The sequence below is a fragment of the Ornithorhynchus anatinus genome, chromosome 1, assembly GCF_004115215.2.
Source record: "Ornithorhynchus anatinus isolate Pmale09 chromosome 1, mOrnAna1.pri.v4, whole genome shotgun sequence".
NCBI lineage: Eukaryota > Metazoa > Chordata > Mammalia > Monotremata > Ornithorhynchidae > Ornithorhynchus > Ornithorhynchus anatinus.
The window spans coordinates 106,674,303-106,694,689 of NC_041728.1; the positions used below are offsets into that span (position 1 = coordinate 106,674,303).

The 20,387-nt window shown below is 49.0% G+C and overlaps 1 protein-coding gene across 2 annotated transcripts in view; it reads left to right on the forward strand.

Annotated features, from left to right (window-relative positions):
* The window catches only part of SLC9A9 (solute carrier family 9 member A9), a 378,100-nt gene that overhangs the window by 354,745 nt on the left and 2,968 nt on the right, over nt 1-20,387 (forward strand). For both annotated transcript variants that reach the window (XM_029074247.2, XM_029074237.2), the window contains exon 15: nt 17,732-17,837. In XM_029074247.2, coding sequence (XP_028930080.1) covers nt 17,732-17,837 — 106 coding nt within the window. The remainder of the gene's footprint in view (nt 1-17,731; nt 17,838-20,387) is intronic.

The following is a 20,387-nucleotide window of genomic DNA, read 5'->3' on the forward strand; positions in this document are numbered from 1 at the left end:
AGTGTCCCCAGGGCTCACCTCTCGGCCTGCTGATCTTCCGGCTATGGATGGCTAATGTCCCAAGCTCTTGGCTCCCACCTACCCTCTCCACCACCCTCTCGCCCCTTTCGCAGGCTCCCATTGAGACATCAGGCCACAGAGACCTCCATTCTCTGCCCACATACATTCAGGGGTCTTTGAGGCCAGGGATCGTATGTACATATCTTGAAATTATACAATTTAAATTACTTATTTCTTTATATTCATATCTGTGTCCCCATCTAGATTAAACTGATTGGTGAGCAGGGAACGTGTCAACCAACTCTGTTGTATTGTACTGTCCCCAGAGTGTAGTAGAGTACTGTGGACATGGGTTCAATAAATTCCTCTGATTGATTTTTTTTTTTTAATATTGGCTAATTGCTTACTACGAATCAAGCACTGTTCTAGGCTTTAGAATATCTAGGAATAGACATTAATCGGGTCAGACACAGTGCCTGCCCAATCAATCAATGAATCAATTGTATTGACTGAGAACTTACTGTGTGCAGAGCACTGTACTAAACACTTGGGAGAGTACAACACAATGATACAACAAACACATTCCCTGCCCAGAACTAGTTTGCAGTCTAGAGGGAGAGACAGACATTCCTCTAAATAAATCAATTATGGATATATACGTAAGTACTGTGGGACTCAGGGTGGGGGGTGAGTATAGGGAGCAAGTCAGGGTGACACAGAATGGAGTGTGAAAAGAGGAAATGAGGTCTTAGTCAGGGAAGGCCTCTTGGAGGAGATGTGCCTTCAATAATAAGGCTTTGGAGGTGGGGAGAGTAATTGTCTGTCGGATATGAAAAGGGATAGCGTTACAGCCCAAGGCAGGATGTGGGTGAGAGGTTGGTGTCAAGATAAACAAGATCGAGGTACAGTGAGTAGCGTGGCATTAGAGGAGCTAAGTGTGCAGGCTGGGTTGTAGTAGGAGGGTAGCGAGGTGAGGTAGGAGGGGACAAGGTGATTGAGTGTTTTGAAACCGATGGTAATCTGTTTGATGTGGAGGTGGATGGGCAACCATTGGAGGTTCTTGAAGAGTGGGGAAACATGGCCTGAACATTTCTGTAGAAAAATGATCTTGGGAGTAGAGTGAAGTATGGACCGGAGTGGGGACAGACTAGAGGCAGGGAGGTCAGCAAGGACGCTGATACAGTAATCAAGACAGGATAGAATAAGTGCTTGGATTAGCGTGGTAGCAATTTGTATGGAGAGGAAAGGGTGGATATTAGTGATACTGCCAAGGTTGAACCGACAGGATTTCATGATAGATTGCATATGTGGGTTCAATGAGAGAGACGTCGAGTATAATGGCGAGATTACCGGCTTGTGGGACAGAAAGGATAGTGATGCTGTCTACCATGATGGGAAAGTCATGGGAAGATCAGGGTTTAGGTGGGAAGATAAGGAATTCTGTTTTTGTTATGTTAAGTCTGAGGTGATGGCAGGACATCCAAGTAGAGATGTCTTGAAGCCCACATGGAACTCACAGTTTAAGTAGGAGGGAGAACTGGCTTTGAACTCCCATTTTATTATTATTAAGTGCCGTTGAGTCATTTCCAATTCATAGTGACTCCATGGATATACTTTCTCCAGAACATCCTGTGCTCTGCCCTAATCCGCAACCTTTCTAATGGTTCTTCCGTTATCACTGTTATGGTCTCTATCCATCTAGCTGTTGGTCTGCCTCTTCCACATTTTCCTTGGACTTTTCCTAGCATTAGTGTCTTCTCCAGAGAATTAGTCCTCCTGATTTTGCATCCAAAATATGCTGATCTAAGTTGTCATTTGTCCTTCCAAAGACCACTTTGGTTTAATTTGCTCTAAAATCCATTTGTTTGTCTTTCGGGCAGTCCTTGGTGTTCATAAAAGCCTTCTCCAATACCACATTTCAAAAGAATTGATGTTCTTTCTATTTTAATAATAATAATAATAATAATGTTGGTATTTGTTAAGTGCTTACTATGTGCCGAGCACTGTTCTAAGCGCTGGGGTAGACACAAGGGAATCAGGTTGTCCCACGTGGGGCTCACATTCTTCATCCCCATTTTACAGATGAGGTAACTGAGGCACCGAGAAGTTAAGTGACTTGCCCAAAGTCACACAGCTGACAAATGGCCGAGCCGGGATTTGAACCCATGACCTCTGACTCTAAAGCCCGTGCTCTTTCCACTGAGCCACGCTGCTTCTAGATGAGGAAACTGAGAAACATAGAAGTTAAGCCCAAATTCACACATTGGGGAAGTGGTGAAGCAGGGGTTAAAGTCTAGGTCCTCTGACTCCCAGGCTTGTGCTCTATGATGATGATGATAGTGCTGATGATGATGACAATGAGAACAGCAGGTTCACTCAGGAGCCTCATATACTGGAAAGGGTACTGACTTTCATTTTCAGTTCACAGAGAATTAGTTATTGTATTTGGTAAACATCTGGTACCTGTCAACTACTATACTAAGCACTGGGGTAAACATGAGATAATCAGAATGGACACAGTACCTGTCCCACATAGGGCTCATAGCCTAAAAGGGAGGGAGGACAGGTATTCCCTTCCTATTTTACAGATGAGGAATCTGAGAATGAGAAGTCGAGTGACTTGCCCAAGGTCACACTGCAGGCAAGTGGCAGAACCAGGACTAAAATCCAGGTCTTCTGCCTCCCCATCTTGATTGAACCGGGTCTCCTCAATGTCAATACCAAGAGTTGGGAGAGTCAGGACTTGTAGGGTTAGGGGAAGCTGGAGCCAGGAGGTCTAAGTTGCTAATGAACTGGCCCTGTTCTGGATTAACTCTTGGACATTCAAAACTTTGAGAGCAAAGAAGAGCCATTGACAGACAGATGGTGATTATACAATGCTAGATTTACTATAGCAACAATACAGATTGAGCCCACTAGGTGCCTGGCACTACACTAATAATAATAATTAATAGCAGTAATTGTGGTGATTGTTAAATGCTTATTATGTGCCAAGGACTGTTATAAATGCTGGAGTAGATTCAAGGTTATCAGTTTGGACATAGTCCCAGTTCCACATGGGGCTCACAGTCTAGTTAAGGAGGAGTAGGATTTAATCCCCATTTTTATAGATAAGGAAACTGAGACACAGAGAAGTGAAGTGACTTGCCCAAGGTAACACAGTCCACAAGGGGTAGAGCCGGGGTTACAGCCCAGGGCTTCTGACTCCCAGGCCCATGCTCTTTCCGCTAGGCCATGCTGTTTCTAAGCATGGAGGGAACTTTCAGGAGAGGTAACAGACACTCTCCCTGCCCTCAGGGAGTGAACAAAACCAAGAAATTAAAATGGAGAAAGGGCACATAAAATAGGCTGATGTACAATCGCTAAGAGCAAGAAACTAAACAGAAGTAATAGTCACAAGAGAGTCAGCCACAAGTGGCATATATGAAGGTACATAACATGCATTCCCTGCCCTCGAGGAGTGAACAAAACCAAGATAGTGAAGTGGGGTGAGGGCACATAGAAAAGATTGATATACAGTTGTTAAGAGCAAGAAACTAGAAAGTAAAAGTACTCACAAGAGAGTCAGCAGCAAGTGTGGTATTTGAAGGTACATAATAGAAGCACTCCCTATCCTCAAGAAGTAAACAAAACCAGTATATTGAAGTGGGGACAGGACACATACAATAGGCTGATGTACATTCATTATGAGCGAGAAACTTAATAGGAACAGTAGTCACTGGGGAGTCTGCCGCAAGTGGGGTATTTGAAGGTACATCCAAGAAGTAGCCCGGAGAGAGGAGGAGGCTGGGCCAGGTTTGGTAGGAGGTGTCGGGTAGGTCGGGGCGCTTGGGCAGTGGAGACCTCAAGAGAGCTGTGTCAGAGGGAGGGCAAGGTTGACCAAGACAGTGAAGGCCAGAGGGACAGGGGCCGAAGGCCACCCGTCCTATCCCTAGGGCCGGTGGCCCGCGGACGCTGAAGCCAACAGGCAGGAGAGCAGGACTTAGCCGGGGGCCGGAGGGTTGGGAAGTCCTGGGAAGTCCTGGTGGGCTGTGGGTGCTCCTGCACCCCGGCATGAGAGACGGGAGAGAGCTGGTACTCTGAAGAGAGGAGCCATGAATGGTCAGGCGAGGGTCAAGGGAAGGCTCAGGTGCATGTTAATGCAGAATTTTTCTTTGTCGGGGAAGAGGGTGCTGCACCGGGTCCCAGTCCCTGACTGGTGAATCTGTCAGTTGACACCCTCAGATTTCCTCAACCAGAAACCCGCACCCAGTCTGCCCCTTCCCTGGCTGGCTGGGCCAGGGCAGTAGGGGCAGTGAGGGGAAGTTCCAGGTGGACCTTCCTACACATGGGACCCAAATCTGCCCCAAGCCCTTCAACTCGAGTTCTCCTCCCCATCAATCCCATGGGCACACTGACAACCCTAAACTTATAACAAGCCTGTCCTGCAATTCCATTTTCAAGGAATTTGAGGCAGGCGTTCTGACTAACGGTAGGCTGGGGTGGTGAGGGGATGTTTTGGTTTCTACTCCTTCTGATTCAGAGCCAATTTATTCACTAAAAATGCTAATGTGGAAAAGAGATGGGGAAATCCTCGTTGTGCCCCTGGCGGGTGATTATGAGCAGCTAGATTTCTCCTCTTTCAGGATGCAAACACAGGAGGCCTGTGATACAGAGGGAGGGTTTGTTTGTCACGTTGCTGTTTAGGTGTTTGCTTAATGGGGATTTGTGAGCTTTTGGGGGCATTTTATCCATTGAAAAGAGGGAGAAAATGCCGATTCATCCATTTCTCCACAGAGTGTGCCTTGTCCTTTCTAGCCGTATTCACAAACTATTTGTTCAGGGTAGTTTTTCCGTGGTTAAGTGTAACCTGGAGCAGTGGAAATCAATACTGTAGTTGGCCAGACATTATTAAAATACCCAGATTAAATGAGTCATAAATAATAGTTCATTGATTCCTCACCCGACTTTTTGTAATTTAGATTCCAAGAAATGAAGCTGCTCTCACTGCACTGAACGTGCGCTCATCTCTGAGCACAAGCTTCAAAATCCTGCTCTCTCATGTCTTATTGCTTTTCTCACTTTTGTCAGAAAAGCAGAAGGGCAGGAAATAGGGAAATTGAGAGAAAAGTTGTTGACATTTCCGTTTTCTCATGTTCCCTCACCCTAACCTTAGTTTAACCTTCAGTCTTTCTCGGGATGTGCGGTAGCGGTGTTGGTCTTGCCCTGTCGATGGGATTCTCTGCTAGCTTAGTGATGGGCAGCATGGCCTAGTGGAAAGAGCTCATGTCTGGGAGTCAGAGGACCAGGGTTCTAATCCTGGCTCCTTCCCTTGTCTGCTGTGTGACCTTGGGCAAGTCAATTCACTTCTCTGTGTCTCAGTGACCTCATCTGTAAAATGAGGATTAAGACTTTGAGCTCTATGTGAGACAGGAACTATGTCAAATCCAATTATCTTGCATTTACCTAGTGCTTGGTACAGCATCTGGCACATAGTAAGAGTTTAACAAATTCCATTTTAAAAAATGTGGTTTCCTCTCCCTTTTCTCTACTAAGACCATGCTTTCAGGTCACCAATGACCTCCTCCTCATCAACTCTAATGAACAATATTTTATCCTTATCCCCCTTGACCTCTCAGGCACCTTTGACACTATTGATCAATCCCTTCTCCGGGAAACATTCTCCAACAATAATAATAATTCATAATGGCAAGTCACTTCACTTCTCTGGCCCTCAGTTACCTCATCTGTAAAATGAGGATTAGAGGGTGAGCCCCATGTGGGATAGGGACTGTGTCCATCCTGACTATGTTTTATGTACCCCGGTGCTTAGAACAGTGCTTGGCACATAGTAAGCTCCTATCAAGTTCCATCATCATCAGGCTCCCAACCTTCTCACAGAGGCCTCTCCATCCTCTCTCTCCCAATACCGTGACTCCACTCCCGAAGGAGCCAGGACAACTGTGGCAAAGTGTACAGGGGTATTGTGATGCAGTGTGGGATTGTGTCATGGTGCGGGATTGTGACATGGTGCATGGTAATGGTGGTTCCGGCTCCCACTCTTCCCACAGAGGTCTCTCTGTCCTGCCCTTGAGGATCCAAACAGCTGTCGAGACATGCACAGGGAGATGGTGATGCAGTGTGGGATTGTGTATCTATCTGTGGCTGAATTGTACATTCCAAGCACTTAGTACAGTGCTCTGCACATAGTAAGTGCTCAATAAATACTATTGAATGAATTGAATGAATGAATTGTGACATGGTGGGTGGTAGTGGAGGCCCTGCCTCCCACTCCTCCCACAGAGGCCTCTCCATTCCCCAGCCCCCCACCGGCGGGTCCTCTCCCCAAGGAGCCGGGACACTTTGGCTTCAGTTCTTCACTTTGCTGCTCCTCTTTGTCCAGGCAGCTGCAGTAGCCCATACAGGGTTCAGATCTGGGGATGAGGTCTCATGGCTGGGCACCCACCCCTGACTCCACTCCCCTACCCCACAATCCCCACAGATCCCCAGACTCCATCCCCCTCCACCCCCGCTGTGGGGGTCCGCTCTGGAGGAAAATCCAGCCTCCCTCTTCCTTGGCTCCATCCCCTGATCAGAAGATAGGGAGACTTTGTAATTTAATCTATGAAAACAACAATCAGGAACCAATATATGGGGTCATCTTGAAGGATTTCACCTGATTAACATGTGCGGCGCAAAATGTGCTAATCTGTCATGGAACCCTGTTGCACTGCTCAGGCTGTAATCATATTTATTGAACATTTACTGTGTTCAGGGCACTGTACTAAACACACAGGAGAGTGCAACACAACAGAGTTGGTAGGCACATTCCCTGCCCACAGTGAGCTCACAGTCTGGAAGGAGAGACAGACACTGGTATAAATAAACAAATTTCGGAGACGTACTCTGAGGCTGAGGGGGTGGTGAGTAAAGGGAGCGAAATCAGGGTGACACGGAAGGGAGTGGGAAAAGAGGAAATGAGACCTTAGCCAGGGGAAGCTTTTAAACTTCCCTTTAGACCCCTGAACACTAAAACTTATTCCCCACTTTTGTCCACTTGCACACATTCATTCAATCGTATTTATTGAGCGCTTACTGTGTGCAGAGCACTGTACTAAGCACTTGGAAAGTATAATTCAACAATAGAGACAATCCCTGCCCACACAGGGCTTACAGTCTAGAAGGAGGGAGACAGACATCAAAACAAGTAAACAAGCATCAAAATAAATACATAGAATTATAGATATATATACATCAAAACAAGTAAATGGGCATTAATATAAACAAATAGGATTATAGATATGTACATAACACTTAGGACAGTGCAAGCTCTTAGTACAGTGCTCTGCACATAGTAAGTGCTCAATAAATTCATTCATTCATTCAATCATATTTATTGAGCACTTACTGTGTACAGAGCACTGTACTGAGAGCTTGGAAAGGACAATTTGGCAACAGATAGAGACAAACCCTACCCAACAATGGGCTTGTAGTCTAGAATGGGGAGACAGACAACAGAACAAAACAAGTAGACAGGCATCAATAGCATCAAAATAGATAAATAGAATTATAGATATGTACACATCATTAATAAAATAAATAGAATAATAACTATGTACAAATATACCCAATTGATGTGGGGCGGGGAAGGGGATAGAGCAGAGGAAGGGAGCGGGGCAATGGGGAGGGGAGGAGGAGCAGAGGAAAAGGGGGGCTCAGTCTGGGAAGTCCTCCTGGAGGAGGTGAGCTCTCAGAAGGGCTTTGAAGGAGGGAAGAGAGCTAGTTTGGTAGATGTGAGGAGGGAGGGCATTCCAGGCCAGAGGTAGGACGAGGGCCAGGGGTCGACGGTGGGACAAAAGAGAACGAGGCACAGTGAGGAGGTTAGCGGCAGAGGAGTGGAGTGTACGTGATGGGCTGTAGAAGGAGAGAAAGGAGGGAAGGTAGGAGGGAGCCAGGTGATGGAGAGCTACTTGTCCTCCCTCCTATTTACACTGGGAGTCCCATGTGGGCCCTGATTATCTTGTAACTACCCCAAGGCTTGGTATACAGTAAGCACTTCACAAATACCACAATTATCAATATAATTCTTCTCATTTTCATTATTATTATCAAATTCAAGGTGCTAACTTTAGTCTCAAACAAGATTCAACCTAAGTAAGTCAAAATTTACTTCCCAGATGTTAGAAAGAAACCCACCCCGCTCCTGTGAGAAGAAAGAGGAGCAGCAGTCAAACATGAGGAAAAGGTCCAGCCGTCATAAATCCTGCTAACAACAGCAATGGGCACAAAAGATCCACCCCCGGGCCGTACGAGAATATTTTTAGAAGCATAATTATGCCCCTGTGCTTGTCACAGAGAGAGGAGAATTTGTTTTCAACAAAAGCTAATTGTGATGTATGGGCCACTGCCCATTCTGTCAGAAAGACCAGGTTAATCTTGCGCATTAATGATCGTAACTGATACTATTGCTAATCGTAATTGACAGGTTTTATTTCTTTTTCTATTTCTTGGGAAATCGTTTCCTAAAAAGTCCGTGCGTGGCAAGAGTCAGATCAATCAATGGAGTTGAAAACGGACAGTGTCTGTTCTCTTTCTACAAGATCCAGCGGGGCAGTGTCACTTGGAAAGACTGAAACATTAGCCTAGTGGAAAAGAGCTCAGCCCTGGGAGACAGAACACTTGGGTTCTAATCCCGGCTCCACCATATGTCTGCTATGTGACCTTGGTCAAGTCACTTAACTTCTCTGAGCCTAGTTCCTTCATCTGCCAAGTGGAAATTCCATACCTGTTCTCCCTCCTACTCAGACTGCAAGCCCCATGTGGGACTCGATTATTTCACATCTATCCCTGCACTTGGTAAAGTGCTTGGTGTCTAGTAAGAGTTTACCAAATATTATTACTATGAATTATTATTATTTTTATAATCTACGCACAGCCATCGGGTTATTGTTAAACTGGGCCTTTCCTGAGTGGGCAGGGTGGTCTCTGATAGTCAACACAGATCCCCCAGGAATGTGGCAATCACCATGGTAGCAGAGTGCAGCAGCTGGAACTTTTATTTCTGGGCCGACAGGCTTAGGTCTCTGTGAAGAGAGAAGGCAGGTGACACATCCGCCTCTCTACACCCACCCTCCAAAATGAGGAGAGGGAGGTAGCATTATTTTTAGCCAACGCGTTTCACCGCCGCCCTTTCGGTGCCTGGATTCGCCGATCGATTTATAGAAAGCTCGCCTCTCATCCCCCAGATGAGAATATTTTTAGAGCCAGAACTGGGCTCCGAGGGAGAGGTTCTAAGTCTCTTCCACTTGGTGCCTGGCCAGGCACACGGCAACATTTTCAAGACACATTAGTGCATACCTGGCCCTGATCTGCCAGCTTGCTGTGGGCAGGGAATGTGTCTACCATGTATTGTCCTCTCCCAAAACGCTTAGTACAGGGCTCCACACACAGTAAGCATTCAATAAATACCATTGATGATGATGGGGGCCGTCAGCCCGCTCCAAGGTGTCGGTTGTTGTCTGGGCAGGTGGGAAGGGGATGTGGAATGTGCCGGGGAGGGGGAAGGGTAGAGAGAGAGAGAAAGAGAGAGGGAGGAAGGAAGAGAAAGGAAGGGAGGAAGAGGAGATGTCCACCCCTGGTGCCCTCGGCACTCTGTCGTGGCTGCCCTTCTTGGTTATCGCTGTCTTTGGTATTAGAAGAAGTGACTGTTTGTGCTGAGATTGGGGTGTGTGTGTGTGGGTGTGTGTGTGGGTGTGTGTCTGAAAAAACCAATGTGGGACCCCTGGTCCCAGCCACATTGTGCACACATATTGTTGTGCTGTCATGCTTAGCTTTTCCAGTCCCCAGTAAGGTTTTCCCTTGCTCCTCCTTGCCTCTGGTTCCTTTTGAAGCTTTTGCTCAAAGACAGATGCCCTTTTCTCGATCTCCTCCTTAGGAGATAACAAGACCAGGAGTGCAGGGAGGCAGGGGAAGGGGTGCAGAGGTCTGGGATGGGGCTCAGGAGAGGAGGCTGTGGAGCATTCTGAATGGTAGAATCTCCCAAACTCCTCTGGAGGCAATGGTGGCTCAATCAAACAATCAACCAATAATAATAATAATGATGGTATTTGTTAAGCACTTACTATGTGCCAAGCACTGTTCTAAGCATTGGGGGGGATACAAGGTAATCAGGTTGTCCCACATGGGACTTACAGTCTCAATCCCCATTTTACAGATGAGGGAACTGAGGCACAGAGAAGTCAAGTGACTTGCCCAAAGTCACACAGCTGACAAGTGACAGACCTGGGATTAGAACCCATGACCTCTGACTCCCATGCCCGTGCTTTTTCCACTGAGCCACACTGCTTCTCTATCCGTGGTAGTTATTAAGCACTGACCATGTGCTGTACTGCTGGCTGTTGCCTCAGTTTCCAAATCCCATCAGACAGATGCCACTCCTGGCTTGTATCTACCCCAGTGCTAAGAACAGTGCCTGGCACATAGTAAGCACTTAAAAAATACCATTATTATTATCATTATTACGGAGGAAGGGCTGGGCTTTTCAGCTCCACAGTCAGGGGTTTACACCATTTATTTTTGCCATGTTCAGTTTTTGTAAGGTGTCTTAGCTACCAGGTTTTCCCATAGCATTTCCTGGCTTCCCGGTCTCACCAGATGATATTAACGCAATAGGAGCACACCATCGATTTCACATTCCATTTCTCCCTGAGAAACCGAAAATAGTCGGTGGGAAAGGAGTTGGGAGGATGCTCACTCGCTGCATTATGGAACCGCAGGACTCTGGTCTTGACCATACATGGCCCCACCGGTTGGAGCTGATCTCAACTGAGCTTAAAACACTCCTGTCGACCACTTTAAAAATGCTCCCAGGTCCAGAAGGGCCTTTAGGAGCCTTCTTCCACGTGGCTAAGAGACCGCATCGTACTCCGGGGCTCCACCCAGGAATCTGAAACCTTTCCGTCTGGAATCGCTGTGAATCCATTAGTCTGTGCCCTTCCCATCCAGCCAAACCAGAGGCTCACGCCTACACACACCGAGATACAGGCATTTACTTTCCTAGACAGAAATGTGGAGCAGGAGGTGCTGCCAGACACATGGCCTCAATCAATTCATTCATTCATTCATTCAATAGTATTTATTGAGCGCTTACTATGTGCAGAGCACTGTACTAAGCGCTTGGGATGAACAAGTCGGCAACAGATAGAGACAGTCCCTGCCGTTTGACGGGCTTACAGTCTAATCGGGGGAGACGGACAGACGAGAACAATGGCACTAAACAGCGTCAAGGGGAAGAACATCTCGTAAAAACAATGGCAACTAAATAGAATCAAGGCGATGTACAATTCATTAACAAAATAAATAGGGTAACGAAAATATATACAGTTGAGCGGACGGGTACAGTGCTGTGGGGATGGGAAGGGAGAGGTGGAGGAGCAGAGGGAAAAGGGGAAAATGAGGCTTTAGCTGCGGAGAGGTAAAGGGGGGATGGCAGAGGGAGTAGAGGGGGAAGAGGAGCTCAGTCTGGGAAGGCCTCTTGGAGGAGGTGATTTTTAAGTAAGGTTTTGAAGAGGGAAAGAGAATCAGTTTGGCGGAGGTGAGGAGGAGGGCGTTCCAGGACCGCGGGAGGACGTGACCCAGGGGTCGACGGCGGGATAGGCGAGACCGAGGGACGGCGAGGAGGTGGGCGGCAGAGGAGCGGAGCGTGCGGGGTGGGCGGTAGAAAGAGAGAAGGGAGGAGAGGTAGGAAGGGGCAAGGTGATGGAGAGCCTTGAAGCCTAGAGTGAGGAGTTTTTGTTTGGAGCGGAGGTCGATAGGCAACCACTGGAGTTGTTTAAGAAGGGGAGTGACATGCCCAGATCGTTTCTGCAGGAAGATGAGCCGGGCAGCGGAGTGAAGAATAGACCGGAGCGGGGCGAGAGAGGAGGAAGGGAGGTCAGAGAGAAGGCTGACACAGTAGTCTAGCCGGGATATAACAAGAGCCCGTAATAGTAAGGTAGCCGTTTGGGTGGAGAGGAAAGGGCGGATCTTGGCGATATTGTAGAGGTGAAACCGGCAGGTCTTGGTAACGGATAGGATGTGTGGGGTGAACGAGAGGGACGAGTCAAGGATGACACCGAGATTGCGGGCCTGCGGGACGGGAAGGATGGTCGTGCCATCCACGGTGATGGAGAAGTCTGGGAGCGGACCGGGCTTGGGAGGGAAGATGAGGAGCTCAGTCTTGCTCATGTTGAGTTTTAGGTGGCGGGCAGACATCCAGGTGGAGACGTCCCGGAGGCAGGAGGAGATGCGAGCCTGAAGGGAGGGGGAGAGGACAGGGGCGGAGATGTAGATCTGCGTGTCATCTGCGTAGAGATGGTAGTCAAAGCCGTGAGAGCGAATGAGTTCACCGAGGGAGTGAGTGTAAATGGAGAACAGAAGAGGGCCAAGAACTGACCCTTGAGGAACTCCAACAGTTAAAGGATGGGAGGGGGAGGAGGCTCCAGCGTAGGAGACCGAGAATGATCGGCCAGAGAGGTAAGAGGAGAACCAGGAGAGGACAGAGTCCGTGAAGCCAAGGTGAGATAAGGTACGGAGGAGGAGGGGATGGTCGACAGTGTCAAAGGCAGCAGAGAGGTCAAGGAGGATCAGAATGGAGTAGGAGCCATTGGATTTGGCAAGAAGGAGGTCATGGGTGACCTTAGAGAGAGCAGTCTCGGTAGAGTGGAGGGGACGGAAGCCAGATTGGAGGGGGTCTAGGAGAGAATGGGAGTTAAGGAATTCTAGGCATCGATTGTAGACGACTCGTTCTAAGATTTTGGAAAGGAAGGGTAGTAGGGAGATAGGACGATAACTGGAGGGGGAAGTGGGGTCAAGAGCGGGTTTTTTTAGGATGGGGGAGACGTGGGCGTGTTTGAAGGCAGAGGGGAAGGAGCCCTTGGAGATTGAGTGGTTAAAAATAGAAGTTAAGGAAGGGAGGAGGGCAGGGCGATGGTTTTAAGAAGGTGAGAGGGAATGGGGTCCGAGGCGCAGGTGGAGGGGGTGGCACTTGCGAGGAGGGAGGAGATCTCCTCTGAGGATACTGCAGGGAAGGATGGGAAAGTAGGGGAGGGGGTTGTTGGGGGGGAGGGGAGAGGCGGAGGGGTGACTTTGGGGAGCTCAGACCTGATCGTGTTGATTTTCGTGAGGAAATAGGTGGCCAGATCATTAGGGGTGAGAGATGGGGGAGGGGGAGGAACAGGGGGCCTAAGGAGAGAGTTAAAGGTCCGGAACAATCGGCGGGGGTGACGGGCATGGGTGTCGATGAGGGAGGAGAAGAAGCTTTGCCTGGCGGAGGAGAGGGCAGAGTTAAGGCAGGAAAGGATAAAAATCAATTAATCAGTGGTATTTACTGAGACCTTACTTTTTTTCTCCTACGGTATTTGTTAAGTGCTTACTAAGTGCCAGATACTGTATTAAGCACTGGAGTAGGTACGAGCTAATCAGGTTGGACACAGTCCATGTCCCACTTGAGCCTCACAGTCTTCATCTACATTTTGCAGATGAGGTTACTGAGGCTCAGAAAGGTAAAGTGACTTGCCTAAGGTCACACAGGAAACAAGTGGTAGAGCCGAGATTAGAACCCAGATTCTTTTGACGCCCAGGCCATGCCGTATCCACTAGGCCACACTGCTTACTTTGTGCAGAACACTGTACTAAGTGCTTGGGAAAGTACAATACAGCAGAATTGGTAGATGTGATCCCTGCACACAAGAGCTTACAGTCTAGAGGGAGGCAGACAATAAAATTGATTAGGGATAGGGAAAATAGTAGTGTAAGAATAAGTACTATGGGGTTAGGGCGAATACCAAAGTGCTTCAGAGATGCACTTAAGGGAATGGTGGATTGGGCCTCTAGCTCCAAACTCTATTTTCTGCTTCCAAATTCACTGTGGGATGCGACTCTCAGTCATTCAGTCAATCATATTCCTTGAGCGCTCACTGTGTGCAGAGCACTGTACTAAGTGCTTAGGAGAGTACAATATAACAACAGATACATCCCTGCCCACAATGAGCTTACATTCTAGAATGGGAGACAGACATTAATATCAACAAATACATTACAGATGTACCAAAGTGCTGTGGGGCTGGAAGGGGGGATGAATAAAAGGGGCAAGTCAAGGTGGGACAGAAGGGAGTGGGAGAAGAGGAAAAAAGGGCTTAGTTAGGGAAGGCCTTTTGGAGAAGATGTGCCTTCAATAAGGGTTTGATGGTAGGGAGAGCAATTTTCTGTCAGATATGAAGAGGGAGGGCATTCCAGGCCAGAGGCAGGACTTGGGCGAGAGGTTGGCGGCAAGATAGATGAGATCGCGGTACTTCCTGGAGCAGTTCCTGCCAGGCTCCCGGTTAACACTGGGCATCCTGGGGCCCCTCCTTTTCCCCGCCTATGGGACCCTCAGGTCCCTCCCCTGTGGGCTCTGGGCATCCCGAGCCAGGGGGCCCCAATGAACCCAACCCCAGGAGCGGCGCTCAGCTGGGTTGTGGCCTATTCAGAGTCCGTGACGTCAGCACCTTGAACCTGAATGAGCCAACCAGGACCAATAGCATGGGCAGCCACCAGCTCGAATGCAAACAGAGAGTGGAAAAGATGGCGGGAATAAGCCAGGGTAGCCAGGGGCAGTTCCTCTGCCAGGGAGGCTCCTGGACGAGAAGAAGCCCCCTTTTCCAAGAGGGTTACACTGCCACAGGAGCAGTCCCTCGTGCAGCGGGCACACAAGCATTCACTCGGACAGCAGCTGTCCAGGCCGGAGTCCGAGGAGGAGTAGCGGGGTAGGAACTTCTGGTAGGAACTCGGTGCACATGCAGTCAACCTTCCGGCACAGTGATGAACCTGACTTCGGGCCCCAGAGCCCCAAGCCCTGAGTTCGAGTACATCCTTCCTGCCCTGTTTTTCAGACCCAGTTTGCTCTGCTGCAGATGGTGGTTCTTTTTTCTATGGCATTTGTCAAGCGCTTATTATGTGTTAAGCACTGTTCTAAGCACTGGGGTAGATGCAAGTTAATCAACTTGGACACAGTCACTGTCCCATATGGGGCTTTCAGTCTAAATAGGAGGGAAAAATGGTACTGAATCCCCATTTTACAGATGGCAAAACTTAGGCGCAGAGAAGTTAAGTGAGTTGCCCAAGATCACACAGCAGAGAAATGGTAGAGCCAGAATTAAAATTAGAATTTTACCCCCAGGTCTGTATTCTTTCCACTAGACCACACTACTTCTCACTGAGGCCTTTGAGCTGCATTCCCCTTCCCCTCTCCTCCCTCCCTCTCCCTTCACCTCTCAGTGCCCCCAAGTCCAGCCCTAGGGCTCTGAGCCTCTTTGCAGGCACTCCCTGGGGCTGGGGCTGATTTCCTAGGGCTGGAGGGCACTGCCAGGTTTCAGAGGTGCAGCTGCCAGAGGGTCTGTGGTATCTACTGAGCGCTTACTGTGTTCAGAACACCATGCTAAGCACTTGGGAAAGCAAATAAATGCTTAACAAATACCACAATTATTGTTATAATTATTATTATGGTGTTGGAGTGACCAGAAATCAGGTCTTTCCCAGGTTGGGGACATGGGCCCCCAAGGCTAATAATAATAATAATAATAATTACAGTATTTGCTAAGTGCTTACAGTGCTTACAGTGCCAGGCACTGTACTAAGCTCTGGGGTGGAAGAAAGCAAATCGGGTTGGACAAGTCCCTGTCCCACATTGGGCTCACAGTCTCAATCCCTATTTTACAGATGAGGTAACTGAGCTACAGAGAAGTGAAGCGACTTGCCCCAGGTCACACAGCAAACGCATGGCGGAGACAGTGTAATAGAGCTGAAAGATGTGATTCCCTGCCTACAGGAAGCTTACAGTCTGTAGGGGAGTCAGTCGTTGGTATCCATCAGATGTCCTCTAAGTCCAAAGCACCTGGGAGAGAATGACTAAGTAAGAGACACTAACCCTGCCCTCAAGGAACTTATAGTCTGAATCTTACCCTGCTGCTGCTGATTCCTGCTTATTGCCAGAGCTGACTGCTACTTGGGGATAATAATAATAATAATAATGATGGTATTTGTTAAGCACTAACTATGTACTAAGCTGGGATGGATACAAACAAATCGGGTTAGACATAGTCTCTGGCCCACGTGGGGCTTACAGTCTCCATCCCCATTTTCCAGATGAGAGAACTGAGGCCCAGAGAAGGGAAGTGACTTGCCCAAGGTCACACAACAAGCAAGTGGCAGAGCTGGGATTAGAACCCATGACCTTCAGACTTCCAGTCCTGTGCTCTATCCACTATGCCATGCTGCTACCGTTTTCCCTGACTGCTGCTCGGGGACAATCTTTTGTCACCTACCATCTGCCCTAATAGATGCATGGGGACCACTCTGTGTCTCCTGCCATCCACCCTGACTGCTGTTTGAGGATCACGCTGTGTCACCTACCATCTGCCCTGATTATTTGGGAACCATCCTGTGTCACCTGCCATCTGCCCTGGCTGATGCTTGGTGACTACTCTGTGTTACCTACCATCTGCCCCGACTGCTGCTTGGGGGCCACCAAGTCTTTTCAGTCAACTACCAGGTCCTCTGCTTGCCTAACCATATCGATCTGACCCTATTCTCGGCCCTCAGGGGGTCTGCCAATTCCTGTGGTCGCTATTCTCAGTCCCGAGGTGGCCCTGCCCTTAGTACTGGTTACTAGGCCTAGACCTTCCCTGTCCAGGCCTTGTCTCCTGTAAGGTCTGGACTCATGGCCAGACCGGGGTACCGTAGATTGGAAGTAGCCTGGGTATAATCTTCTTGGGATCATTGCCACCATCCCACGGCTCCGTGGCCAGGTAATCATCAGTGGTATTTATTGAGTGCTTACTGTGCATGGAGTCCTGTACTGGACACCAGAGAGCTTGGTTTGGGCTCAATTGAACCCACTCCAGGCAAGTGAAGAGGAGAGGCAATCTCACAAATCCTGAAACAGCTCAATAACTGCTGTGGCTGCAATTGACGCCAGGTCTGCCACTTCGGGTTTTAGCGGGAAGATGTCCATCCGAGGGCCCGGGGCACTGTGATTATTGCCAGAGGGGGATAGAGAAGGCGGAAACGTGAAGTGGGTTGGGGGCGGGAGAGGGAGGAGTCTCTCAGTCGCAGAGCACTCAGATGAAAAGAAGAGGATGCCGGTGGCAAACCGGAACCCGTGAATGTGTCTCACGCTTCCCTAATTTGCTTGCAAGGTGTACTGGTGTATGATGAGTAAAGAGAGTGAGTGTCGAACCTGCGAAAATGAGATATTTTGGACTGCAACTCATGCTCTTTCCCAGCTCCAAAATTATGCCGATTTCTTGAAATACCCCTGGGTCTCCGTGGAAAGCATTTAGGTTGTGAAGCCGTGTGCGGTCTTCAAAGAGACCCAATCGTTAGTGGTATGGGGCAAATTGGGACTGGCAAAGTGGGACTGTTAAGGGAGCATTTTCTAAGCAGATATAAGAAGGAGAAAAAGACATAATAAGTTTCTCTTTGAATGGAACTTCAAATCGCCCTTTCCCTGGTGCTGAAGTCTGAGGGGTCAGGCGTGGGGAGGTTGCACGGAATCATGGGGAGAAGCATTTGGGCGATTGGATCCAAGATGGGCCAAGCTTCGCTGGGTCTAATGGGAGTTGGCTGAAGTTCTCCAATTCTGGCCCTGCCTGGGCCGTGGGTTACGGGTTCTGCCCTCGCTGACCTCCTTGAGGAGTCATTGGAACTGGGAGTTTGTCCTTAATGTACCTGACAGATATCTGAAGCCGATCCTGACCCATTCGGGTCCGCCTCTGACCACCACTTTACCCGACTGGTGTCACCCCATCTCCCGCCTGTTGACCAGCCCTCGTGCCTATGGGGTAAGTGACCGTGCTGGCTTGGAGTGGGTGGGGGGACCTCGAGGGCAGGACTGGGAGAGAAGTGGTGCTGGGAGCCTAGCATAGAGAACACATGCCTGGGAATTGAAAGGACCTGGGTTCTAATCCCAGCTCTGCCAATTGCTTGCTGTGTGACTTGGGGCAAGTCATTTCACTTCTCTAGGCCTCAGTTTCCTCAACTTTAAAATGGGGTTAAATACCTGTTCTCCCTCCTACTTAGTCTGTGAGCCCCATGTAGGACAGGGATTGTGTCCAATCTAACTTGTACAAACCCCAGCACTTAGAGCAGTGCTTAACACATAGTAATCACTTAACAGATACTGTAAAAAAAAATCAGCCATCTTTTCCCCTTGCATCTCCCTCCTCGGTCCCTCTCTCAGGAAGGTTGGTGTCTGAAGGAGTCAGTCCCATCTAAGCCTGGAGGCCGCTACCCCTTTCCTCTGGTGCATGCCCAGTGCACCATGGCCTAGTGGATAGAACCCAGGCCTGAGAATCAGAAGGACCTGGATTCTAATCCCAGGTCCGTCACTTGTCTGCTATGTGATCTTGTCACTTCATTTCTCTGTGCTTCAGTTACCTCATCTGTAAAATGAGGATTAAGACTGTAAGCCCCATGAGGGACAGGGACTGTATCCAATCCTATGGGACTGTATCCAATCCTATTTCCTCATTTTCACCCCAGCGTTTAATACAGTGCCTGCCACATAATAAATGCTTAACAAATACCACAATTATTGTTATAATTATTATTATGGTGTTAGAGTGACCGGAAATCATGTCTTTCCCAGGTTGGGGATGTGGACCCCCAAGGCTAACAATAATAATAATAATAATTACGGTATTTGCTAAGTGCTTACAGTGCTTACAGTGCCAGGCACTGTACTAAGCTCTGGGGTGGAAGAAAGCAAATCGGGTTGGACACAGTCCCTGTCCCACATGGGGCTCACAGTCTCAATCCCTATTTTACAGATGAGGTAACTGAGGTACAGAGAAGTGAAGCGACTTGCCCCAGGTCACACAGCAGACGCTTGGCGGGGCCAGGATTAGAACCCATGACTTTCTGACTCCCAGGCCCGTGCTCTATCCACTACTTCATGCTGCTTCTCAGCGTGGCCTTGCATAGCCATGTTGCTCCAACTGATCATCCTCGAATGTCTCCCCGAAAGCTGGTGGGGGTGGTGAGGACCTGGGAGTGGTCCTGGGCCCAGCCGGCCCAGCAGCAAGGAATTCCCCAGACCCACCATTCCCCTAGAGGAGCTCTGCCACCTTTCTGAAGCCGAGAGGGCCGACATCCCAAAAAAGACATGCTTCCCTTAAGAAGCAGGGGCCATCTAAGCCACCTTTGGCTATCACCCTTGTGATTGGCTGGAAGAGGTGGTGCAGACCCTCAATATGGGGCAGCACTGAGTGGCAGGAGGATCTGGGATAGGGTTGAGGGATCAGGAAAGGGAAGCGTCAGGAGAGAAAGAGAGGAGGGGATGAGGAGGCTCTGGTGAGGGTAGGTAGAGGGTGGCGACTTGCGCTCCCCTGGAGACCTGAGATGAGTTGGACTGACCACTTGCCCCAAACTGCAGGGGGACAAGAGTTGGACCCCTCAATTTTCATTGCAATCCCTAAGGGCGGCCACTCCCAGCACTCTGCCCCAGGGAAGCAGCGTGGCTCAGTGGAAAGAGCCTGGGCTTCAGAGTCAGAGGTCATGGATTCGACTCCCGGCTCTGCCACTTGACTGTGGGCAAGTCACTTAACTTCTCTGTGCCTCAGTTACCTCATCTGTAAAATGGGGATGAAGACTGAAAGAATCACGTGGGACAACCTGATTACCCTGTATCTACCCCGTGGTGCAGTGGAAAGAGCACGGGCTTTGGAGTCAGGGCTCATGAGTTCGAATCCCAGCTCTGCCACTTGTCAGCTGTGTGACTGTGGGCAAGTCACTTAACTTCTCTGTGCCTCAGTTCCCTCATCTGTAAAATGGGGATTAAGACTGTGAGCCCCACGTGAGACAACCTGATTCCCCTGTGTCTACCCCAGCGCTTAGAACAGTGCTCTGCACATAGTAAGCACTTAACAAATACCAACATTATTACCCCAGCGCTTAGAACAGTGCTCTGCACATAGTAAGCGCTTAACAAAACAAAAAAAAAGGATGGTGCTTCTGCTAGGGCTGGGCGAAGACCTGGGCTAACTTGGCTGACAGCAGCAGCAGTTCCCATAAGCTCGTTGTGGGCAGCTGTTGTGTAATACTCTCCCAAATGCTTAACACAGTGCTCTGCACACAAAAAGCACTCTGTAAATATGATTGATTAAGGAACATCTGCCCACAGAGAGCCCCTCAACTGGCTGAGCAAGGTGGCAGGGTGGGAGGAGTTGGGCAGATGAGCAGGTGGTTCCCTGTCAGCAGGAGCTCCGGGTGACAGGGTCACCCCCCTGCCCTGGAAAAGGCAGGGTGGATGAGGACCCCTGAGCTATAGAAGAGATCGCACCCTTGGAGAGGGATGCAGAGCCTGCAGTCCAGCCTCTCACCTCACCTCCAGC